Raw genomic sequence first — 25,593 nt, 5'->3', positions numbered from 1 at the left:
AAAGAAACTTTTATAGGTGTTTTTTATATTTGTATACATTTAACATTCACACTTACAGTACTTTTCACTTTGCTGAACAATGTTAAAATAAAGCATAAAAGGAAAGCTGTAATGATAATGCAGTTGTAATCAACGTACACTCACTGGTCACTTTGTTAGGCACACATTACTAGTACTAGGCTGCAACTTTCAGAACGGCCTTAATTTCTTGTATCAAAGATTTAGGAAGGTGCTGGAAACATTCCTCAGAGATTTCTTGTCTGTATTAACATGATAAACAGCATACATGTAGATTTCTTATCTATACATCCATGATGTGAATCTTCTGTTCCACCACATCCCAAAGGTGCTTTATTGGACTGAGATCTGGTGACTCTGGAGATTACTTGAGTACAGTGACCTCACTGTCATGTTGAGGAGAAAGGATGGATCCATGCTTTCGTGGTGTTTACACCAAATCAGAAGAGGTGCTTTTCAGGTCTTTTCTTAATTTTGGTGAGCCTGTGTAAACTGTAGCCTCTGTTTTCTGTACTTAACTGACACAAGTGGGACCCAGTATGGTCTTCTACTGCTATATCCACTTGCTTCAAAGTTTGGCGTGTTGTGTGTTCAGAGATGCTCTTTTGCATATCAGGTCACTAGAAGTGGTTATCTGAGTAACTGTTGCCTTCTAATCAGCACGAAGCAATCTGACCCTTCTCCTCTAGTTCTCTTCTTTTGCAGAGAACTAGAGGATTTCTTTTTTTTGGAGGGCCATTCTTTGTAAACCCTAGAGATGGTTGAACTTCAGCAGGCTGTCATGTGATTGGTCAATGAGATAGTGCCAATAACAAGCAGTTGAACAGGTGTACATAACAATGAGTGCTTTATCGATCAGTATTAAATAAGAAGAACACAAAACTCCAGGTAAGTATCCCAAAAGCTTTTCTCTTTTTTTAATATAGAATTTATTTCCCCAAATAAGGAAATACTGGTTACAGACAAAATATTTGGTGAGCAGGTAAAATATGCAGGTAGTACAAGCTTATGAAGGTATATTTGTCCATTTGATAAAATGGGGCACTCTGTAATAAATAGAATCCTCTGGGAGGTGGGGACAGCAAATGTTGGTCTAAAGTAAAATCATGATAAACTAAACATGTGATGTCATCCATTTAAAAATGTTGGCTGCATGGTTTTAAATCCTCACGCCATTAAATAAGATTTTTGTCAACTTTAACCAATATAGCTTTATTTCTATAGTTCTGTCTTCCATAAATAAATTATTTCTCTCTGTATCAAAAAGAGAATACAAGTATAAAGAACAACGGCTCATTGTGTTGTATGCCCAGAACGTACACACACACATACACGCACACAACACAGTTGAAATTACATCGAAGACAAGCTAAATAAACTGCAGCAAGTCAGGAATTATTAAATCTCCACAAATATACACAGCCTGGCTTTGTCCCTTGTGGGTTGATTGAAATACGCATTTTAAAACGGCAACATTAAATTAAATTCAGTTTGATAATACACTTACATATGTACACAAAGTGTGCCTTTATAATATACAAGTGTCTCTGTAAAAGATTTAAATGTAAAAAGCTATTGTATAAAAGATGGCAGTGATGCATTCATTAGTCTTCTGCAGCTCATATAAATATATCAAATCTCTTCTGACTACTTGATTCCTTGGCAGCAGTAGCATTATACAAAATAGACGGGAATTCTTTTACATCAGCACATCCAGGAGGAGTAAGCAACACCTCAATACATCCCTGAATAGGGAATTTACTGCAGCAACACGGGACCTAAAGGTAACTTCATTCACGTCAGGAGTTCCACCTCCTCAACAATGACACAGAGGCAAACACCAGTCCTCTGTGCGTTAGACACTAGTGGTTTGGTAATAAACTACAGTCCAGGACTCGGTGGCACGGCAACCTCTTTTCGGACCACAGTGTGAATATGAATTCGACCGGCAACAGGAACCACTCCACCTGCTGCTTTAAGACCAAAGAGAAATGCATATTGGCCAACTGTGGGTGTACACAGTGCTCACAGAGGCCCCCTACAGGTACCCGGAAGCCACAAAGCCGTGGCTGTGGCTCACCCGGCTCTGGTGAATCATGGCGCGGTCGTATGCCACTTGGACAGATTTGCGGATGCTGGACTTGCGACCTTCCATAATGCGCAGCTTGTCAGCTGTGTCATCTACGCCCAAGGGTGTCACCTTGTCACGCGGAAGCCACTGCCTACAACACCGATGACAGAGGTTAGGATTTTTATTACAGCCTTTTATCAAGAGTGATAAAATCTTAAATCTTAATCTTAAAAATAAAATTCAAATATAAAGAATTAACTACAAACATTTTCAAATTATCTGTAAAGACAAACAAACTTTCCACCATTTGTCTTTTCATCACATGATACACCTGTGGAAAATGTATCAGGTTTCACTAACCAAACACTTCTGACCTCCATGTGATAAATGGAGCATTGCATAACAGCAATGTTTATGTTAAACTCACCATGTCCGCTTGTTGTCAAAAAAAAGCACCAGGTAAAGTTTCTCATTCATCTCCTCCTGCCGCTGCTCCCCCAGACGGAGGACATCTTTGGGTGGGACGGGGATCGGCACCCCATTGTGCAGCAGGCCCTCCTCAGGCATCTCGGGGTCAATGATCTGAAACAAACACAGCCCAACAGGGAATTTAAGCTACACCCTGAGCTGAACGCTCATATTAAAATGTGATATTAGGTCAGATCAGCAATTACCAGAGCAGGATATGAGGGATATCCCCGACACTTGGCCCAAACCAGGTCTAGTGGTTCCAGCTCCATCTCATCCTCTGAATTTTGACTACTATTGCCTGTCAAACAACAGTGACACTCAAATTAGTTCAGCGACTAAATAAATAATCAGGACATAAATGCAACTTAGCTTCAAGAGAACTTGGGATACAGGAGGAAAAAAGTACCGGTGTAATCCGAGTCTCCGTTGACGATCTCCAGAAAGGGAACTTTAGAAAGAGCCGGTTTCCCAAGGCTACGTTTGGGTGGTGAGTTGCTGTAACACAATACATTATATTGTAATTTTATTATCAGTTGTTAGCAAAACAGACCACAAAGAACACCGGACACACAATGTCTTACATTTCTTTGTGGAGAACTGGGCAAGAGCTAAACTCCAAGTCGGATCTGCTATCTTTGTGCGTGTTAAAGCCGTTGGTCAATCCTGAAAGTAAGAGCAAGAGAAATCAGAACAGCAGCAGACAAGAGCCAAAGGAGCCGCACGAGAAGTCAGAAAAGATGACATATAAGGAGCACTTATGTCTGCTCTTGTCTCAGTTATATTGAAATCCATTAAACAATACAGGGCTAACTGTCTGACCAATCAGGTAGACTTAGGAAAAAAAACATATTCCTATGCTGTGTTCAGTGTATTAGTAGCTAATAACAAATGTACAGTCAGCCCAATCCAGAAAATGTGATCCCTTCCAAGCGAGTCTTTAGTTGTCACTTCTCCTCTCTGAGCAGAACACTTTAAACTTAACGTCAGTAATCAAGCAAAGTTTCTCACCACTTTCCAGCGTGTGATTTGGTGTCTTCTCTGGCTCACTATCTGAACACATGTCTCGACTGGAGGTCCATAGTTCATTAAGGTTGGGGGGTCCTGGGCTCTTCTGTGGGGTTCTGCTTGGAGTGGTCAAAGGTGTGGAAGATGGGGTGCTGGCTGTGGAATTGAGTGCTGAAGAGTTGTTACTTGTATTCTCGTCCTGTGGTCCCTTCCCATTCAGCACAGGATTGTCTCGCGCTTTGAACTTAGCTCCATTTTTTGCCTTCTTAAACAGCACGGAGGTCCGTCGCCCGACTCCCCCCGTCGGGGGCCGTGAGATGATGCCTAGCTCTGCCAGACCGTTGGTCACTGTCTGTCCTTCACTGTGCAAACTGGGACGTGGCGAAGTTGACCGCTCTTGTGCGCTAATGCAATGAATGTTCTCTGTGGTGCCGTTTGAGAGGTCACCGTCCATCTTAAGGCGTTTGCAGTAGCTGGAGGACTGGGGCTCCCCTGTGATTGGCCGCAGAGTGGGAGGCTCAAGAGGTGTGTCCCCCTGACGTGGAGGAGGAGCCGGCCCTGTAGGTTCCAGTGTCGGGGGCGAAGCGGGTTTGAGGTCCTCTGAAAGGAGAGGAAACGAATGATATTCCAATTCACTCAGCATTGGTTTTAAATGAATCTCCATTTAGTATGTAGTGTGATGCGGTGGTGCAGTATTCACACAGGAAAATGGTGTCACTCTGTAATGATTTACACTTCATTCCAACACTCTAACCACAGTCCAGGGGGAATTGACAGATTCTGTAGATATGGAGGACCTTATCAAGACAAGTGAAAAAGTACTTTGCTCTCACAACTGTACACCATCAACATGGTAACATGGTAGTATCTTTCATTTTTTACTCAAATAGCAGGAGTTCTCCTGCCATCTTCTACGGTGACACAAGACTGTTTGACTAGACTAGTCTTTAGTCAAAAGTGGGATGATATGGCATGACTGCATGTGGCCATGGAGAGTGGTGAGTCCATGAGAGTGATGTATAGAAGAGGTGCAGACATAGAGTTCACTGGGAGAGAGGAGTTGTGAGGCAACCATGGCTAACGAGACTCTGTGGGCCCCTACTTACTAGACTGGAGACAGTGGGGTGGTTGGGGTTGGTGCGTGGGGGGGACCCTGGCTCAATTACCTGAGGACAATGTTCCGTTAGCTCATGTTCACAACTGGTCTCATTGAAAAAAAGTGGCTTTTTAAAGGTTCATGAATTGGCAATTTAATATTGCTGTAAGTCTCTCTCAGTGCCCACCTTTGTCTGAAGATGTGAGGCCGTTATCTGCCTTGGCGTCTTTGTCGTTGTCCTCCTCATCTTGCTCATCATCATCCTCTTCTTTGAGATGTCCATTGTGTAGGATGTGGCGGTGGGACTGGCCCTGCCTGCCCGCCCTGATGCTGTTGATCTCGCGACGAAGCAGGCGGATTCGTCGAGTTCGAGCACCGCTGCATCGCATCGATGTGACAAAGTCCAGCTTTTCCAGCAGCTCCTTCAGTTGTTCTTCCACTGTCATATGCAGCCGGTTCTCTGGATCCAACACGCTGTCAACTGAACACAGCAGGGAGTTTGGTTAGCACCCAAACAGACACTTAGGTACAACATGATAATAATACTTAATGCTGACATTTCACAAAGATGACCAGCCAGGCTTGTCTTCTCAGAGATCTCAAAGGTTAAAAATTTCCCCTCTTTGCAGTGCTATTTGTATTTTATTCTGAATAATTATTTAGCATGGACACCGCATATATTGTACATGATAGAATGAATACAAAACTCCTTTTCATCTGTAGTCCCTGGTCTATGACTTGCTTAAACATTAGTCAACTATAACTGAGTATAAAATGTGAGAAATACTAATTAAATCATCTCTGCCTCCAAACTCATCCATCTCTATCAGTCGATTTATAAACTGCTGAAAAAAATGAATAAACTGACTGTACCGGCAGCTTTTAAAGGAAAATATTTTCCTGCATGTTACTAAACCCATTATTTGATGATGTAAATTAATAAACACACCATTTAGTTTGTGTTTGGCTCACTTGCATGTCATATATTTTAGTATTGACTGGATTATTAAACGTCCAAAAGCTTAAAAATCAGACCAACTAACCAGAATGTAAAAAATACAAAATATCCTACTATGAAGAGTTGTTTCAGTTTTCACTGCCAGCACTACACTTCATCTTTCTGCCATTTTCTCTCTAAGAAACTCAGCCCAAGAGCTCTCTATTTTCCTGGAACTTCATCAACTACTCAGCAATTATAAGTACTACGAAGCTTTGCGAATATATTTCCAGGATTTCAGCAAATGTATTTTAAGCCCAGCAACTTACTAAGCCTAGGAAGAAATAAAGTTCAGTCAATAAGTTTAGCAAATGAATCTTATTAGCCTACTATTCCAGTTAGCACATATAAAAACAGTTCAAGATTTAATAACGCTATAAAGATGTTTACAAAAAAAATAAACAAAAAACAATTACCGAACCTTTTTGCTTTCAGTTGTTTAGCCAGTTATCTCTCCACTTTTCATGTATTAAAGCAGATTGAACCATTCATATCTTCAACGTGATCAAAGTCGACCTTGATTGGATACTTTTCTGACTACCTTATTTTCCTATTATGAAATGCAGGAGAAAAAACAACAACTAACGGACTCTAAAGATATATTTGTATCCGGGATGTTTTCAGCTCTCGGGCATTACAAAATCTTTGGTTAAAACCCTGATAACTCCTCATTTCTGTTGTCGACTACAACTTCATTACTTAGATGCACTACGTATTAATATTGCTGTTGTAGCAGTAGCATTTACTGTTACATAATGGTTACCAGCCACAGTGTGTACACTGTATACACAGAATAGTGTGTACTCTCTACACAGTATTCCCTTAGTAAGGTGTTACTGGTATTTAAGCATCAACATGTTACAAAACTAGAAAATCTGAATATACTGACAAAAAAAACAACCTAATCCTTTGGCACAGAAGAAATAACAGACTGAACTACATACACAACAGCTTCCAAACCACTAAAGACAGACACAGTATGATCCTCTGACTCACCATCCTCCCAGGTGCAACTGTAAAAGTCTCTTTTCTGGGGTGACTCTGGAAAGTGCATGCCAGTGTCTAGGTCCAGCCCAGTGTTGGTGGCTTGTCGCTGTGCATGTCGTAGTATGGCCCCTCCAAGGTCTCGAAGACGTAGTGCTGCTCGGTGAAAGACAGTGTCCTTGGCATTGTAAAGAAGGCAGTTTGACACCATCAGGTTGAAGTCGGCCTCCAGGTCAGCCACTGAGCGGTAGGAATGACTTTCTAGTTTAGAGCGCATAGTGGAAAAGTCCATAGGGTGGCTAATAAACTCAAGGTAATCAGGGACCTGAGGACAAGACAGCATGAACTTTATCATCAGAATGGATGCATTTTTTAAACTACAATAACATCTGCACTGTGCAAAAAAACAAACAAACAAAAACATATAAATTCTTGTAAACTGTACTGTTACTGTTTTGTATAATTCTACTAAATTCTCAGACAATATGATACAAGAAATTGAACTATATGGAGAATGGGGAACCTGACACAATGTAAACTGTGTGCATGCGCATCTGTTATAATAAATGTCTGACCTCCTTGATGTCCACAGGCTGTGCAAAAATCTGGGCTGTGTCCTTCTCCTGTAGTTGGTCCAGAGTGGAGCGTAGCAGAGCCAACATTGGGGTCAACTGCATCTCCAGAGCTGCCTGGTGAACTTTGACCTGCAGTTGACAGAAGACATGTATGTGATATTTATGCAGAAATTGCAAATCTAAAAAAGGTTAGGCTAGACAAACAGAGTGATCTGATTTAATGTTAACCAACCAAGAAAATGTTTTTATATATAAAAACATAATAAACCTTTTTTCAAAACAGAAATCTTCCAACAATCATTTCATGATCCATACGAAACTGGGTGACCAGTATCTCATATGGATAGCTTTCCTTTTGGCTCTGCCTCCCTATCCGTTTATAGCAGCCACCTGTTTATTATCATGTGGCAAAGACATGCCAACATGCAATATACACGCTATAGGACAGGCCAAGAAAAAGCAGATTACCCAAACATAACAGAACTAAAGATTACACTGGAGAACTATTTAGGTAACTGCATTTTGAAGGTACTTCAGATCTTCATTTTGCCAACCTTTTTTATTCTTTTATTCAAAATTTACACGATGAACTGACAGCGCTAAATATGAAGCATCTAAACCAGTGAGGGTGGTTCATCTTTGTAGGTTACCTGCTCTCGTTTGAGTTTCTCTCTCTTGCGGATGAGCTCCACTAGAAGTCTGGCTTTTTCAAGGTCGTGGCGAAGCTTCTGCCAATATCTCAGTGCGTCTCTTGCTGCAGAAATCTTCTCATCCACTTCAGGCTATAAAGTACAATTCATTTTAAAACTTCTACAAACTATATTTAAACATATTAAGCATAAAAACATATTTAAAGGCAAACAATGATTTTAGAAAAACAGCTACAGAGTGTTAAGGCTTCATTTCTGTGTAGTGCTCTTACCTGTTCAGTACTCCTTTGGGACTGGATGTTAGAGTGCAAACGCCGAACCAGCGGCACACCGTTCCTCGACTGTCGCTTTAATAACCAGTATTTATAAAGCCTCTGCATGAACTGATTTTTCTTCTGCAGAATAATTCCTTTACAGATGATATTCAGCCTATATAACACAAGGAAATGCAGTATTATGTTACTATCAATATGGCAAACATCAATTCAGGCTTCTCACTGTAGAACGCATGAATTATGCTTATTTGAAATATCAACTAGATCAAAAAATCTCCAACAATTTGCTGCTTTTGATAAACTTTGTTTTATCAGATGTTCAAGGTAACTGCAGAAGACAATCTTATTTTGGGGAAAAAAGGAAAAAACAAAACAAAACAAAAAAAAACAACCTAACCTGCTCGTGGGTATCTGAGGCACTGTCACTTGTGGTGATGCTGTGTGTTGGGATGTTGAGTCTGAATTCTTTTTCCCCTTCTTTTTATCCGTCTTGGCATCATCGTCAGACTTTCTGCCTTTTTTCGGTGTTGTCGGACCCTCAGTGTAGGCACTCCGTCCTCTGCTCGCCCTCCCTCTGCTGCCCACCACTCGTCCCTCACTCTCATCATCTGACCCAGTCTCTTGTCCTGGTGGAGAATGGGCCTCACAGAAAGCAGTCTTCTTAACCGAGAACATAGTCCCGTTAATGTTTGTTTCTCGCACAGGTTCTATCTTCATAAAGAGCCCAGCACGCTGAGCGCATGTAACATGAAATGCAGTGTAACAGTTGGCTTTATGACACTGAATAGATGCACCACGACCCTTCTGCTTACACAGGTAGCAGGTCAGTTTCCATCGTGCTGGGGGAATGTTATTAACCCCTTCCACTGGTTCCAGAAATACTGTGTTAGCAAAGCAGACCTCGGGGATCCATATAGCACAGACTACATGTGCCCAGCGGCCATCACTCGTTTGCTTGAATGCGCCGCCACGGTTTGGACACAGAACACAGTCAACAGGTTTCTGAGGGGACTGAAGGCAGCAGCGGCAGAGCCACTGACCCTCAGGGATGTAGGGCACTCCGTAACACTCCTGGTGCACAGCCAGGTTGCAGGAGTCACAGAAGAGGATGACGTTGCTGTTGAGGCACTCGTCATCCAGGCACACGCAGCAGAAGGCATCATCATCAATAGTGCTTTGAGAAGGCGCTCGGCTTCGGGCTTCCAGATATGCCTCCTCCTCCAATCGGTCCACCAGCCGCTCAAACGTTTCTGCTGAGACAGTTGAGCAACCCTCTGATGTCCGATCAGCGTTGACCATCTCCAGCCAGGCAGTGTCCTCTTCGTCCATGTCATATTCTGCCTCAGTTTCCTCCTCAGCTGAGGTTTCAATATAACGATAATATGCTGCTGGCAGAGGAGGGGCCTCAACTGGCGTAAAGGTTTCCAGCACTCGAAACTTAGGTTCAGGAAGGGTCATGTGATGATACTGTGATTTGTTTAGCTTTTCCGGTGATGGCGGATGAGAATTGGGGCAACTGTTCTTGGAGGATGGTGGCGACTTATTAGAGGAACATTTGGGGTCTTTCCTGCGGCTTCGTGGTGTGACAGGTTTGCGGGCTGTTTGGGCACTACTGGTGGGAGGCGATGACTGCTCACTGTTCTCCTTGTTGCTGTTACACTCACTAATGTCCTGAGCCATCATCTCATCTTCAGTAATGACTTCCAAAGGCTCCAGAATAGAAATTCGGTGAAGCCTACCATCTAGTTCCACTTCAACCACCTTCTGGGCCTGGGCATATGTCAACGTTTCTCTGCTTGGAGAAGCTTTTAGGCTGTAGGGGGATGGTGATCGTTGACGGGCCCCCCCACGTCCGCCAAATGTCCCATTTGACTTTCTCACATCTCCACCTCCTCCGGCCACTTGGCCTTTTCGACGTGGCTTCCTCATAGGCCACCAATCACACTTTTCCTCCTGTTGGTTAGAAAAGGAAATAAAATAAGAACACTGACTATAAAAAACAGCCAACATAAAAACAAATTTCTATTAGCATTTAGGGATGCAACATTCAAATACGACACCAGCGCTCTCACCAAAAGAAATATATATCGTAAGCTCAATTCCCAATGCCAATCCCAATCATAACATTCCTTATTATTATGAATCTATGCTGTACTAGCTGTCATTACCCATTTTCTACCTATACTTATGTTTATAGCGCTTCAATACTTCACTATTGCCCAAGTGGCTAAAGTTCTTTCCATATTAACTCATTGAAATAGTCCTTTAACGTACATTACATAATACTGTGGTGATATTAGGCTCTAGCACCTGTGGTAAAAACAGTCCGTCATATCTAAACTCAGAAAACTCTTACTCACCTACAAAAGCTGACAGAACAAACCACTGTAATGACTACGTTAGCTGCCGAGCAGCAGACTTTACTGACAAAACACACATGGCCAGTAAAATCTTGTGTAGATTACTCTCGACTATATGTTAATAACTGCTGGCATCTGCTATCAGGGCTTGACCCAACACAGCGGTCAAATCCAATCAGCTTTCGGGAAAGCTTAAATGATCCGACTCAGAGCCAATCAGATTCAAGGATCCTAGAGCCTCAACAGAGCGGTGTCCTTATTTTAGGAGTAAAAATGTCAGCCATATTTACAGTTTTAAAAACACTGTCCAAAGCTTTTCTACTGTTTAATTTTTAACAGTTGTTGATTTTGTACGATTGATGCAGTGGGTTTCATGTCATCGTGTCGGTATAAGAACAACACAGTAATGTGACGGCACTAACATGAAAGTGCCGAGAGAAGTCTATAAGCAGGCTAGCCTGCTAACTTTATAAGCTGGGTAGTACTAACGTTAGCTTGTCTGATATTTTTAAACGTTGACAAGGTGCATGACACAAAAAATCCTTACTAGCTAAAACTTTTAAGCCTGTCAATGATCAAAAAAGGGTAGTAAAATGGCAAATGTATGCCATCTTACCAATTATGGCAACTGACTGACAGGAGTAACTCGACAGCCCCGGTGGGTTGAAGCCGCTTTTGCTGTAATGGTTGCCTAGCCAGGCGGCTTACTTGCTATACTCTCCAAGCTAATAGCTACCGTTAGCCATCCACAGTTTGCTGGTACAGCCGGTATATTTCGCTATTTTTCAGCGCTTCCGTTTCTTCACAGCGCGGCACTTGGAAGGCACGCAATCAATCCCAACGGCTCACTGAGAACAAAAGTAATATATCTACATTAAAATATGAGAAAGACCCTACTGTCGGCCCAATTTTAAGAGAAGGAGGAATACTAGCCTCCTTCGGCTAGTTGGCTAGCAATTTGGAGCCCAGAGTAAGCTAAATCGACATCACCCAACGTAATAAGACTTCCGGTTGGATTTCAAAATAATGTCCAAGATTGAACGAGTGCATTTTCTTCTGCCACAAACACGATTCTGAATAACGCCTACTTATGTCATCTACCCTTTCCCCCATCTAACATGTCCTTTTAAGAGTGTTTCACTGTATTGCAGTCTAAGGAAAAATAGTAGTCGATACACAAATGCGCTAGGGTTGGGGGAGACGTCGTCCTGGGTATCTGGGATTGGCATACTCTTTCTCATGCTTTCACTTACAATGCTTATTGCTTTATTTCTGTGTTGTCTGATTTCCATGTACCACACGCCATTTGTAGAGCTCGTCTGACATAAAAGTTGGAATATCGCATTCCAACGCGATTACATTCATTTATTGAAGAACTGTCTCACTTCCTTTTTCGAACAACCTGTGGGCTACCTTGACAACAGTCAACCGAGACAAGTTTAGCCATCCTCCCTGACGTCACTAGACCACGATTTTCGCGCGCGAGATCACAGGGTCAGTGAAGAGTGTAGTTTTTCATTTAAACCCGGGTATCAACAATATTTGGACGATTTACTAACTTACATGTGTCCAGTCACTTTGAATATACAAAGCATGTGCACAGAGGTGCCCAGTCATTAATTACTGTCAAGAATGTGTATTAAAATACATATTTATCTTGCATTGTGAAACAATATTCATGATACATGAATACACATACAGTCTCTTAATGTACCAACCCAGTCCAGTGCATATTCAAGCAATGTCACAGACTGCTTCAACTCAGCTGCCTCCTGTGCAAATGAGAAAGGCCACATCATGTCGTATTTTTTAATTGGAAAACAACATTACAGTAAATCTTACAAGAAACCCTGTAGCATTTAGTTACAATAAATCCACACCAAAATTCACTGACAGGGAATGTGTAACACTATGAACAAGCTACATTTAGGAAACAGTTGCACGTTACATAAAAAAAGGGGATGATACAGTTTTACTCTTTTGAACACTGATTCAGGATATTAACTGAGTAAAAGATATATAGTGAATCCAGGCTTAGAATATACAAGGGCACAATTGGTTGTATGCTTGTTGTTTGGGGCATCAGTCATTACATGACATTCATCAGATCATGGAGACATGGTCAGAGTGTTTTTCCTCTTGGAGTCCCGCCGTGGGAATGGCACAAAGCTTTTCACCTCCCTGAAACACAATCCTGTGTAAAAAAAAAATTAAAAAGAGGGAACGGGGTGTCAACTTAAATAAAGTACATCATTTAAAATATATGATGGCATTATGTTCATTTATTAATATTAATCTTTTTATCTTTATTATATCACCGTGTATAGTTAGAAAGCAAAAATGACTCTTTATAAACAAAAAAACCTATCCATAATGTATACATATATTTATTATTATTATTCTTCTTTGCAAGCTACGTATTCATTGTATAAGACAAAAATCAACAACAGGCACTATTTGCGTCAGTGTCTGATGAACAATTATTTATAGAAATGCATAATAGCACATTCCTGTGGCCCCCAAGAGCCACTGCATTAAAAATTGGTTAGCAAAAATGAGTTACAAACAAAAACACATACGTAACATAGACGTAATATCACCATTCGTTTTGAGATCAGCATATGGATTTGTAAAGATTTGAGTGTTATGAAAATAATTCCCAAAAGTTATATAGATGTTGATAATCCTGGTACCCTAGGCAGTCTACACAGTAAGTTTCATTCAGATTGTTTAACACGTGTAGGAGGAGTTAGGGAGGAGACATACAGACATGATTATCATAGTAAGATTTCCACTTACGCTTCCACTCATCTAGGGACAATGTGTCGTTGTCATGACTGTCATCATATGGCAGTGGTTCGGGGAAATCATCGGGGTCCCGCAAGTTGTCAAAATATGGGTGCTCTAGAGCTAGTTCCGCTGTGGGCCTCTCATCTCCATCCAGAACAAGCATCTTCTCCAGCAGATCAACCCCTACAAAAGGTCAGCAGTGTGGAATAATGCACCAGTTTGCTACGATACAAAAACCATGAAACTGAAAAAGTAAGTGAATATTTATCACTTAGCAGGCCAGAAAATGGAAAAGCTTTCATTAACAGGGTATCATGAATGACTTTTCTAATTATAGCCATACAAACAAGAAAAACACCAAAGAAAGAAAGAAAGAAAGAAAGAAAAAGTGTGATTTTAAAAAAGTATAAAAATGTGAAAAAAAGGTGCATCTCACCATGTGCACTGGCTCTGGGAAACAACATTGAGAAGTCTTTTCGGGGATATCGAGGAAGGCCCTTGACATAATTTCTGGCCTGTTTTAAGATATCAAACACGAATACCCAGACACGGAATATTTGTTACTCAATCTTTAAGTATGGCAACAATGATTTAGTTTAACTGTGATTACAAAATGAAATAATAAAAAAGGTCTTCATTTATTAAAGACAGGCTGATTGTTTCATGTTGGCTTATTTTGTAAAACTGAATTGTTTGTCATTCACCTTGCAAAAATGAAATAAATCCAAAGATAGAATTATATTTGATTTCATACTCATATACAGTTATTCATAGTCCTTGTGCAAATATGACTTCCAAAGATGGAACTGTATATTCAATTTGTCACTTGTGCATGTGAGCCATCTTGTTAGCATTGTGCTGAAAACAAGGCCATTTATAAAATCCTAGAGAGTTGCAAAACAGGACTTTCCAAAAGCCTTAACTTCCTTCCTATTAATGCATCCTGCTACAGGCTTTTATTAATGCCCTGACTGTTCCTCTAGTGCCACCCTCAGGACAATTTCTAGATTTTAACTACTCACATCTGGTAAAGAAAAAAAGGACACGAGAGTCCGGCAAAATTTCCAGTATGTCACTGTAGGTTGCAGTATGCTGTACATTTCTACCTAAGAGGGCTGTCGGTGGAGCTTTCACTTTGTATGCTAATTTCATGGGTTTCAGTGAAGGATCTAGTGCACAACAGCTCAAATGCTTTCTGAGATATGATGCTTTTTTATGCTCACTCTGAGAGAAATCACTTATAAAAAAATGTTTAACATTAAAGGCAATGGACATTTGTAAAATTTTCTGTGCAGACAGTACTCCTAGTGCATAACTGCATATTTATGACAGACACATACTGTTCTTCCTACCTCTGGAGTGTCCAGCTTTTGGATGAACTCTGGCCCGGGCACACCAGTTACTTTCATGATCTGAGTCAGCTGGTCCATGTCTTATAGCAAACAGATTAGAATCAAGGATTTTTACTCTTACATTCGTGGTTCAGTGAGCAGAACATAGAGATATGAAGCAGGCATGCAAAACAGAATAATAAAGGAAAATGAAAGCCACCTGTGATGTCTTTATTTCCTAGCAGAGCTATAAATCAGTTCGGTGCATCAGAAGCAAAATAGGAACATAAAAGAGAAATATAACAAACGCAGGAGCATATATAACAAGGTAGGGGGGAAAAAAGTGACTCGGGAAATGTGCCGCTTTTGTTCTGTATTAATATACTGTAACTGCCTCTTGTGCTTGATTTTGTGTCTTATTTATAGAGCTTGTCATCAAGCACCTTTCCATCTCCTTTATTATTACAGTGGTTTAATAAAGTGATATTAAAGCTTTAAAGGGATTTCACACAGTGTGCTTGATACCTTTCTCTTTGCATACTGACATTCATTATTCAACTTATTATTTATCACACAGGCTGGTAAAGTTTAGTAAATGGACCAAGCTGAAGAAAGGATACAATCTTTCCCTTTGAAGAGGGTCTTTCCATTGATCATTTCTGCCATTATGCAGCCCACAGACCAGATGTCCACTACAAGAAATACCAAAGGAAAGTAACATCAGTGAGAAATCATGAAGAATACATAACACCAAGAGAGTTATAAGTTTAGCTGAGTGCAGCAGGAATGAGGAAGGTGGCATTTATATGCCAGAGCACAGTTCCTATTCACAGCAGAGAGCTGAATATGTTGTGTGCTTTGAAAGGGGGAATATTCAGTGAGTAATACTATCCTAAACCTGTCAGAGCTGCTTTCGCAGCTACACTCCACTCTGTGGATGCTATGTACAAAATGAAAAACCACTATCTCCTAAAGGAACATAAATCCTGGGTTTGCAGTGACAGTTCTGTCATTGAGTCTCAGCACTGTCAGACCCATCTGTGTCAACAGATTAAGAGGAGAAAAAAAACCCCCAAACATTTCTTTTCTCAAGATGACATCCATGCAACTTCAAATATTTGTCAGGAACTAGCAACAGGATTACAAAAGTTGCTGACCCTTGAAGTACCATACATGCAACACTGAAAGCTGGAGTGTCGAGACGTTTTCACGTAACAAACAACAAACGGTCACAGCACCAAGAGGCCAACTCTAGACGACAGAGAAAATGGTGGGAAAGAATATGTAACAGCTACAATTGTCTTGCCAGTCTGAGTGTAGTGCATCCAGTTCAGAATGACCTCAGGCGCCCGGTACCAACGGGTCACCACGTAGCCTGTCATTTCAGCATCAGTACTGCGAGCCAGCCCAAAGTCCAGGATCTGTATCAGCAGCAATAAAACGGATCACAATCTCAAACATGTACTTAGTGTCTCACAGGCTGTTTACTTTTAACGAAACACATAAAATATTGCATACATATATATGGCAGTCTGATATAAACAATAACAAATGATTCTATAGTTACAGGATTATTTCGAGTAGGTTTGCACAACTGTATGTAAATGAACTTCTTCTACCTCCTGTATATTGTTAATTACATCGACTGCTGAGTCCTTTTGTGTCTGCTGCTGGTGCTGCCCTATCATCTCACTGCTTCTCATATGCAGTAATGCAGAAAGTACATACCTTTAGTTCACAGTCTTGATTAACAGCCAAGTTTCCAGGCTTAAGATCCTGTTAGGGAAAATGAGTCCAATGACGGTTACTTAGTCCAAATGGTAATTAACAAGAAATTACAGTGATTGGACCACAGGCGCTTACTAGAGCCAGTAAGAGCTTTAGTGCACGTGCTTCCTGTGGTGTCACATGGCTCAGCTGAACTCAAACACATGAATGTTGTGGGGACTTAAAACAAGGACTTCAATATCGTGACTCAACTTCAAGATGACTATAAGACACACTGCCTCAACTCTGCAGTTAGTGCTGCAACATAAGGTGTGAGAAGTGTATCACTGTCAGTAGGTGTTGAAAAACATTTATCTGCTTTAATCGTTATAGGAGTAACAGCAGGGTAACACTTCACAGTGTAGTGATTTGCTCATTTGTCTAACAAGCCAAAGATCCCTGGTTTGAACTCAGGAGTGGACACACATCCCTCTGGGGCTGTGTCTCCGCACCAAACATGTGGAGCTACCTGCCGTAGCAACCCAGTCTGAATAAGGAAGCCAAAAGTGGCTCTTACTTTACCCCCAGGTCTTTGACGTCTTGGAACTGGAGTTAAAGGGTGTGGCCTAACAGCTCCAGACATGCACACGCATTAGAGGAGTTAAGTCATCCTACCTGTTTGGGCACGGTTTCATCTGACTGCTTAACAAATGAATTACAAAATATATTTCCAAAGAACATGAGGAATACCAAATCTGCAATCTGAGTCACAACATTGTGCGGTACAAAATCCTGCACAGATTACAATTTTTAACAATGAGTCTGAGGAAATCAGGTCGGAGAAGTGAGTCACTTCCTCCGACCTGAGGAAGTCGCCTATTTCTCGCTACAGATTATTGATCGGAAATTTTCCATTTTTTTATTTTGTGCAGTGCCTTGTTTATTGTGTTACACTGGTGAAGCACATTGTGATACAGATTTTAAAAAGTTCTATATAGATAAAGTTATCATTATTATTATTGTTAACAATAACCTGTAAAGGTCAACTTATCATAAAACAGGAAAAAAGGTGCTCCCAAAATAGCTCAGCTTCCTGTAATGGGACAATGAGTTGTACTTACCCTGTGGATAATCCCAGCCTTATGAATGTACTGCAAAGGAATAAACAGAGCAGGAACACTTTAGTTTACGTTGTCATTTTTTACCAGGCCTAGTTAGGCTAAATTCAAAGTAAAGTTTTATAAGAGGTGTTTGAGGAATAACTGTTTGGCCACACAGCAAATACCTTTTAATTAATAACTAGGCTTGTTAATAATTATATCCATTGCATTGTGTGTTTCATTGACTCATTTAAAGCAAAAAAGGCTAACTCTCCTGTAATTTCTCTGTAAGTATATGTGCTACATGATACATACAGTCATGTAAATCCTAATCATGAAATATTTATGATAATTATTAATAATCTGTTATTATATCTTTTATTATTAATAAATAGTAAAACATGTGACTGCAGTCTTTCAGCTTTAAACCAAAGGGTTTGAAAGAAGGTTGCATTAACTGCTTAGGAATTAAAGCATTGTTTATACACAGTCCTCCATATTCTGAGGCTCAAACCAAATTGACAGTTGAATCATAAGCAACTTCATACCAGGTGAGGCTTGAAATAACATGTGGCATTGATTTAGTTGAATTTGTATTTCACAGCTTTTCACTCTCATTTTAAACACGATAGCCCAAGTGACAGAGGCCATCATGCGGTTGAAAACAGCTTCACGACATTGAGCCAAGTCAAGAAAACTCGTGAGAAAGCAGCTGTATCATTTTTTAAAAGTGGATAATCAAGAAAGCCCTTCATGAATGGAAATACAGAGATTTTACAACAAATGGTACGCCACTAGACTTAAGAACACGTGTGTCAGGTTAGACTTTGCCAGAAAACATCTAAAAGAGCCTGTAAAAATTCTGGACAAACATTTTTTGGGTCAGAATGACACACCTATCAGGACAGATTCCACTCATACATTTCTGTATTGTATACACTATTAATTATTAATGCCATTTCCACTTTTGCACAATCCCAATCTTTTGTCCTTTGACTTTGCTTTATCTTAACTTTCTATTTCCCTTTTTTAAATTACTGTTGTAAATATAATTTTTCTGGCACTACCTCAAATTATAGAGTATTCACTCTGGGCCTGTGGTACTTTTATTTTTAACGAATGTTGTTGTTTTTTTATTGTAGAATATAGTATTTTTAGTCTTCATCCTGCAGCTGTATCATAGCAATTTCCCTTGTGAAACTGACAGAGTATGCATCAATCTGTCTGTCCTTCTGTCTGTCTGCCACTGAAAGTGGACCATTAGTGTTTATTGATGATGTGTCTGCTGATAGAAACAACAGGATGAATTCTGAAGTGTACAGGGCTATGCTCTCTGCTCTGATTCAGCCAAACTCTGCTGAACTGATCAGGGAGTTTCTCAAGGCAAAGAATGTAGACATCCAAGTCAGTCACCTAATATCAACCCAACAGAGCAGGCTTTTTTTAAGTTATTGAATATAAATAGGAAGACCCCATAAACCAATTAGCAACTGAAGATGGCTGCAATGAAGGGGGTGGTGCCATAGTGGTGGTGTACAGAGGCTAACTACAAAAAAACGCGTCTTTGTCCAATAAATTTTGGAACAACATATACAACAGTATTATTGTGACATGACTCTGCTAAACAGTTAAATTGGAATATAAATATACTTCATTTCTGAAGTTTGGTAGAGATCATCTTTGGCTCACCCTGAGTCCACAAAGCATCTGGTAGACAAGAAACTGGACTTTGTCTTCTGAGAGTTGACCCCGCACCTTTGACAGGTCAGTAAACATGTAAGGCATTACCAGGTAGCTGGGGGGGAAAAGAGGAAGAGAGGTGCAGTGAGACAACCCTGAGGCAGAGAGTAAAGTAATTACCTCAGCCTAACAGTCCAAACATGATATACGACACTGCCTCAGCAAGTCATCCTACTCTTAACTTCCACACCCTGTCTGTGCTGTAATCTGTCCTGTCTCCCTTTGACCAAGGAGCTTGGTGGACTTGTGTATGTTTACATAACTTCCAAATAAAATATTCTTCCACCTTTTTTAGAGTCTCCTCATGTGATGCAGCAGTAGCTTAAATCTTAGCTGTGCATGTGAGAAAGCAAATGTCTCCATTAAAATTAAACTACCATAACAATTATAGGTTGTTCATTTCTTGGTAAATGAGCAAACTTACAAATTCAGCAGGGAATCAAATAATTATTTTCCCCCCACTGAATAATACATGACAATTAAAGGACAATATGTCCTCTTTAAGGTAGACAGAAAGTGTGCTTTCAGTGTGGGAAAGGCTCTTTCGCAGGCATGCTCACATGTTTCCTGGAAAGTGAAAGAAAAAATAAGTTTTCATATTTTTCTTTAACGTTACAAGTAGATGTCGCAACATGTCTCACAGAGTAATCTTATATGATCCTGACTATAAAATTTTTCCCTAATCACTCTAAACTAGAAAAAAACCCACAGATTTTTTCTGCAAGTACTGCATTCCTCCAAGAGTTTTAGAGTTGAGAAAAACAGATCTCTGACAGCATGTGCACCATGCTAATGTGGCGACTGTGGCAGGAGGCAGAGCAGGTCATCCACCAATTAGAAGGTTGGTGTTTTGATTCCCGCCTTCTCCGGTCTGCATGTTGATGTATCCTTGGGCAAGATACTGAACCCCCAATTACCCCCGATGGACCCATTGCAATTTGAGTGTGTGCGTAAATGTTAGAAAAGCGCTTAGGGATAGAAAAAAGTGCGTTTATAAATGTGTGTGTGTGTGTGTGTGTGTGAGGCTGGGTGACTGAGGCTTTAGTAGTAAAAAATGCTTTGAATTCTTAATTAGACTAGAAAAGTGCTGTATAAGCACCAGCCCATTTGGACCTGCAGATCATTTAAAGTGTTGTCTGCTTTTCCCCGAACGGTTTGCTAATAAGGTGAAGAATACTCACAAGTCCTGGAAGTCATCCAGGCTTAGGGCAGGTGTAAACACATCGATAAGTCCTATCACCTAGTTTGAATGAAAGAAGCAGGTGACAAATACTAAAACATACAAGCAATGGCTCATTTACAGAATATTACTGTATCACAGTGCTGTCAAAAACACAACTTCCTAAAAGCGACTGAGGATGCATAGTGTATAGTCTACTCACATTTTCATGTTTCATGTGTTTGAGCAGTCGGAGCTCTCGGTAGGCCCTCTTAGCAAAGATCTCTGACTGGAAAGGCCTGTGAAGCTTTTTAATGGCCACCTTTTCTTTATTCTTCTCATTTAGTGCTGAGCTGTTGGGAACGATAATGTAATAAGTCATTAGCTGGTTGCTGTTGCTTGGACCTTTTAGTCTCACTATAATGTTCACCATTTGAAAACGACTGAATAGTCTATTTTTGGGGTTTCACTCACACTTAGAGGCTGTGCATGAAACACAACACAAAAGCATAGATGATGTGAGATAGAGATACTTTACGTGGGACTCTCTAAAATGTGTGGTGGTCTGTGGTTTACTGAGTTATCAATATGTAAATGTTTGGCAGCTCTTGACGTGCATGTTTGCAGGGCACCAAATCGTAGGAGGACAGGCTTGTTAGGCTATTTGGAGCCGCATCCACCAACACACACTGCACACTTCACTGTGTGCTGTGAACAACACTGATGCAGTAATGTCAGATATTACAGCCAGCTTTACATGAAACAGCTAATCCATGCCAAGCAAATAGCTACAATAAAAAAAAAAAACATGAAACTGCAGGCTGTGCTTCTGTTTGTTATTTCCTTTGCCCCCTCCATTTACAGGTAGGTTCAGATAATGTTCACAGTGTTCATGAGATGCTGCTTCTTTTAAAGGTCGACCAGTCTGAGCTTTTTAACAGATCATAACTCCCACACTATTATGCTTAAAGCCTAGTCAGCATGCCTGAACACTGCAGCAGTGACAACAGAAGCTTTGAGGTCAGTAAAGGATTTTTTCGCTGTTCATCTAGGTTCTCAAAATTTTACCTACTAAGATTTATCTGTTAATTCAGTTAATTTCAATTGTATGTATATAGTGCCAAATCACAACAACTGTCGCCTTAAGGCCCTTTATATTGTAAGGTAAAACCCTACAATATTACAAAAGTGGGCAAAGACACAAAGCCTCCCTAAACCGCCTCAGTAATCTGAAAGGAGAGGGGGTGGGGGCTGAGCCTCAAAACTAGACATAAATGAATAAAACGGATGTCTTTCAGCATCTGTGCCCTGCTAATATCTCTGTTGACATGAAACAGAGTTTATGTTATGAAATTTAGTCTACTTTAAACTAAGTGCTGTCATAATTTCTGAGTTTATATTTTTAGTCAAAATAAGTTAGAACAACTGTGAGGTAAAGTTCATTAGGAAGGCACATTTGACAGTGAAGAAAATCAGTGATTTCAACAATAACGTAAGGGTTAATGTACACAATAATGGATAAAAGGCAAAAGGCTGCCTTTTTTCTTCAAAAAATATTGACCTATGGTTATTCTTAAGAGCACTTACGTGACAGCAATATGAAACGTAGCAACTGCCTTGTGTGTTTGACAGCTGCCACTGTTCCAGCATTTGCACATTTTATCCCTCATGACATATTATTATAATAATAGGCTTTAGAGCTTTCTGAATAGCTCTGCTCAAATGTTTCTTTACAGTTTTTAACATTTTATGAAGGCAGCTATATGCCTAAACTTGAAGCATTATAAATGTGCAAACAGAAATTATTTTAGAAACCCTAATCAGGGATTATATGTATCCAGTAAGCCAAATAAAAGCCAGGCAGGTTGTAAAAAAGCAATGATAAGTGATGTTGGCTGTATGTAGTTTCCTTAATGGTTTGACACCCGATCCCCCATTTTTATGTAAGCCTGCAAAAATAATTGTATTGCTAAAAAAATAAACAACAAAAAAAAAAGAACCCAAAACAAAAAAAGAGAACACAAAACAATTAAATTGCTGCACGTTTTTACGTAAACAGTCATTCTGGTGTTTAACTGTATCCTGTATGTAACTGTATGATGCCATGAAAATGGAAAGTGGCCATCTTTAATACTGACTTTCAATCATAACTCCTACTCCTACTGCAGGTAAACATATATAAGACTGTAAGGTCCACATAACGGGCTGTGTGGTCGTCGTGCTATAATATGACACTAGGTGCTTACTTGCTACATGAGTTGACTGGCTCTGCCACCACTATGTTAGATTGTACAGGATATAACGCAGGCCCACTACACACTGTGTGCAGCCAGTCTAGCTAACGTGAATGAGCCCCAAATGCGACACACACTTCTTGCAGTGCACAGTAAATGATAAATCACTCACCACACCGAGCCGTAAGCCCCGGTCCCTATCTGTTTCAGGTGCGTGTATTTCTCCGGGACTTCCCACACCGTGCTGTTAATTTCCTCACGGGTGAAATGTGCCCGAGTCTCCATGATGAAGAGGAGCAAGCGAAGCTACAAAAAACTTCTCCCTCCTCCCGTGTGCCTGTCACTTGCTCAGAAGGTAAAGCAAAACACTCACTGTTCAAGTACCAGCTATTACGCCGTACATCCCACTTCCGTTAACAGTTTTCACAATAATTTCCAACCGTTGCTGCGTGGAAGTGATGCAAGAATAAAACAGGCAGCTAGCAAGCTAATGCGAGAGGACTATAGTCAGCAATCATTGATAAATATAGACTGAATATATTATATAGAGCTCATTAAAAAAAACAGAAAGAAACTCAGCAGGGCCGCTAATTGTGATACAAACAATCAACTCGATAATCCAGACTGTTAAATGTTCTTTTTAAGACTCAACATTTTTCTTACAACACTATTATATCTGATCATAGTTTATAATGAAACTTTACTTTGAAAGCAAAAAACAACTTCCGGTGTAATCCTCTGGTGCCATTTACTCAGCGCCCTCAGTACCAGTATGAGGCATCTGTTTGCAAGCAGCTAGTTAGTCTGTACAAGCATAACCTGATGTAGGCGTTGCTTTGTAGAAGACTGTTTGATCAGAAAAAATGAAACCTCCATCCAATGTGTGGAAACATAACTGAAAAACCTGCTAAAACCACGAAATTAGCAGTGTAAAGAATCAGACGAGCGGACGGCTTGCTTGCTGAAACATGTCGACATGACTCGATGTACTCTCACCCACACACAGTAGGTGTCATTTGTCATGAATAATTACTGTACGTTGCCAGAAGTTTGTGAATCATGACAGCCTACAGCAGGCCCCATTCACACATACAGGAATCGACGAAAACACGAAGCCTGGAGATTTGGACTTTCTATACAATATGTTGGTTTTGTAGCTTTAAAAATTCATAACCTGTTACTGCTATATTATGTACATTTTACATACATTTTAACCTAAAAAAATCTTTTTGTGCCCGATTTTCAGCACCTGCGTATTAGAGCTGTTAAAGTCTGCAAATGTAGGGTGTCATCAAAGCATACCTCCACATCACCTGGATCTGCTCTCTAGCCTGTTTTCCCTTTCTGTCTGAGTGGGAATTGTGTGTTACAGTGACATGTGTTAGTTTTCAGAACTTATCCAACAAAATTAGAGTTTCCTTAAGTATTGATAGCATATTACTATCAGCATTTTACCTCTAAATCAATAAAGAAAATCTCAATAAATCAATCACATTTTTTAAAAGAATTGATTAGGAGGGGAAGATATACTGAGAGACAAAGTATTAATAATGAAGTATTAATAAAGTGTTATTAAAACTACAGTTTTACAATCGCAGGAATAACCAAATGCAATGATTTAGCTGGATGAAGTGATTACACAGTTAATGTATGTATATATATATATATATATATATATATATATATATATATATACATACATATACATATATATATATATTATACATGATTTATTCAGAGGTATTGACCTGTATTACCTGTTCAGGATGAGTCAGTGAAGCCCTTCTGTTTTGGGCAGTCAAAAGGGATGATGTCACTGTTTTTAAGTGTTTCTGCTGCAGAGCACAAATTGATCATAATGTACCTGTGAGCGCTGAAAGGGTCATAAATCAATGCCAATGACTCAGCCATTTGGCCAGCTGTTAAACTTTCTTGCTTTCAAAAGCTACCCTGCAGCCTTTTTTTTTTTTTTTGGCGTAAATACAAACACCTAGAGCTTTAAGACCTAATCTTATCAGCCTCTGTTTAGTCAGCTGACCTGCAAAGCAGACTAACATTAACAAGGTTAAAAACTGGACCTGATAGTTGTACTATATGAAAAGTATAAGGACCATTGAGATGATGACAAGTCATCCTGAGAGGATTTTTTCTCAAGAAGATTATGTCTACAATTTCAACAATATGTGTGCTTCTCCACGTTCAGTCATTAAACTGTACTGTGGTAAATTAAGGAAGTAAGAAGTCTGTGAAACTAATGATGAGTCAGATCTCTGTCTCAGATGAAATTAGAAGTTCAGACAACCATTTTCATGACACAAATTCTAATTCTAAGCCTCCTGTAATGATCCTCCTGACACAACAAACAGCGCTCACCTCGTCTGCAGGTTATACATATTGCAAAGTCATACAGCAGGGTGCACTGAACTGCCACGATGGATCAGATCTGGCATATTGACACCCCTGCACTAGCTGATAAGGCATTTCATACAAAACCATATATGTGAGTCTCATGGAGGCACTGCATTACTGATTCTTTCATCTCTGAGTAGAAGGAAAACATTTCAGCTGCCAAGGCAGTATAAGGGAAAAATTATTATACACTATATTACCAGAAGTATTTCTTCTTTTGCCTTCACACACATATAACTGGCATCCTATTCTTATTCCACAGGGTTTAATATGGTGTCGGCTGACCCTTTGCAGCTACAACAGCTTCAACTCTCATTGGAAGGCTTTCCATAAGGTTTAGGAGTGTGCTTATGGGAATTTTTGACAATTCCTGCAGAAGCACATTGTGAGGTCAGGCAGTGATGTTGGATGAGAAGGCCTGGCTTGAAGTCTGTGCTCTAATTCATCCCAAAGGTTTTCTATCGGGTTGAGTTCAGGACTCTGTGCAGGCCAGTCAAATTCTTCCACACCAGACTCCATGTCTTTAAGGACCTTGCCTTGTGTGCACTCGTGCACAGCCATGTTGGAACAGGAAGGAGCCATCCCCAAATTGTTCCTAGAAAGTTGGAAGCATGAAATTGC

The 25,593-nt window shown here is 40.1% G+C and overlaps 2 protein-coding genes across 4 annotated transcripts; both read right to left on the bottom strand.

The window, feature by feature from the left end:
* Nucleotides 1–93: 93 nt before the first annotated feature.
* brpf3b (bromodomain and PHD finger containing, 3b) lies at nt 94–11,491 on the bottom strand. 3 transcript variants are annotated; one of them, XM_063463388.1, is made up of 13 exons: nt 11,239–11,491; nt 8,540–10,095; nt 8,140–8,296; nt 7,868–7,999; nt 7,218–7,346; nt 6,655–6,967; nt 4,849–5,142; nt 3,569–4,165; nt 3,142–3,223; nt 2,967–3,055; nt 2,764–2,858; nt 2,517–2,671; nt 94–2,240 (listed from the first exon to the last, which is right to left on the bottom strand). In XM_063463388.1, exons 2-13 carry the CDS (start codon nt 10,069–10,071, stop codon nt 2,057–2,059), a joined length of 3,759 nt encoding a protein of 1,252 aa, XP_063319458.1. In that variant the 5' UTR covers nt 10,072–10,095; nt 11,239–11,491; the 3' UTR covers nt 94–2,056. The 3 variants fall into 3 exon arrangements, with proteins under 3 accessions (XP_063319458.1, XP_063319457.1, XP_063319456.1); XM_063463387.2 differs by lacking the exon at nt 11,239–11,491 and adding an exon at nt 10,503–11,039; XM_063463386.1 differs by having other exon boundaries at nt 96–2,240; nt 11,119–11,491.
* A 672-nt stretch (nt 11,492–12,163) lies between these two features.
* On the bottom strand, nt 12,164–22,964 carry mapk13 (mitogen-activated protein kinase 13). The gene is made up of 12 exons (XM_063463389.1): nt 22,736–22,964; nt 20,553–20,682; nt 20,352–20,410; nt 19,120–19,225; nt 17,452–17,481; nt 16,352–16,399; nt 15,930–16,044; nt 15,244–15,315; nt 14,645–14,724; nt 13,729–13,807; nt 13,302–13,475; nt 12,164–12,696 (listed from the first exon to the last, which is right to left on the bottom strand). Exons 1-12 carry the CDS (start codon nt 22,846–22,848, stop codon nt 12,611–12,613), a joined length of 1,092 nt encoding a protein of 363 aa, XP_063319459.1. The 5' UTR covers nt 22,849–22,964; the 3' UTR covers nt 12,164–12,610.
* Between the last annotated feature and the right edge of the window lie 2,629 nt (nt 22,965–25,593).

Source organism: Pelmatolapia mariae, linkage group LG20 (genome assembly GCF_036321145.2).
Source record: "Pelmatolapia mariae isolate MD_Pm_ZW linkage group LG20, Pm_UMD_F_2, whole genome shotgun sequence".
Classification (NCBI taxonomy): Eukaryota; Metazoa; Chordata; class Actinopteri; order Cichliformes; family Cichlidae; genus Pelmatolapia; species Pelmatolapia mariae.
This window is presented reverse-complemented; position numbering and strand designations above follow the sequence as displayed.

Coding starts and splice junctions, on each gene's coding strand:
- brpf3b (XM_063463388.1), bottom strand. CDS start 10,071: ATGAGGAAGCCACGTCGAAAAGGCCAAGTGGCCGGAGGAGGTGGAGAT. Junction 3,056..3,141: donor CCAGTTCTCCACAAAGAAAT/GTAAGACATTGT, acceptor ATTGTGTTACAG/CAACTCACCACCCAAACGTA. Junction 2,859..2,966: donor CGGAGACTCGGATTACACCG/GTACTTTTTTCC, acceptor GTTGTTTGACAG/GCAATAGTAGTCAAAATTCA.
- mapk13 (XM_063463389.1), bottom strand. CDS start 22,848: ATGGAGACTCGGGCACATTTCACCCGTGAGGAAATTAACAGCACGGTG. Junction 16,400..17,451: donor AGGCTGGGATTATCCACAGG/GTAAGTACAACT, acceptor TTTCCCTAACAG/GATCTTAAGCCTGGAAACTT. Junction 14,725..15,243: donor CCTCTTCAAAGGGAAAGATT/GTATCCTTTCTT, acceptor GTTTGCTATAAG/ACATGGACCAGCTGACTCAG.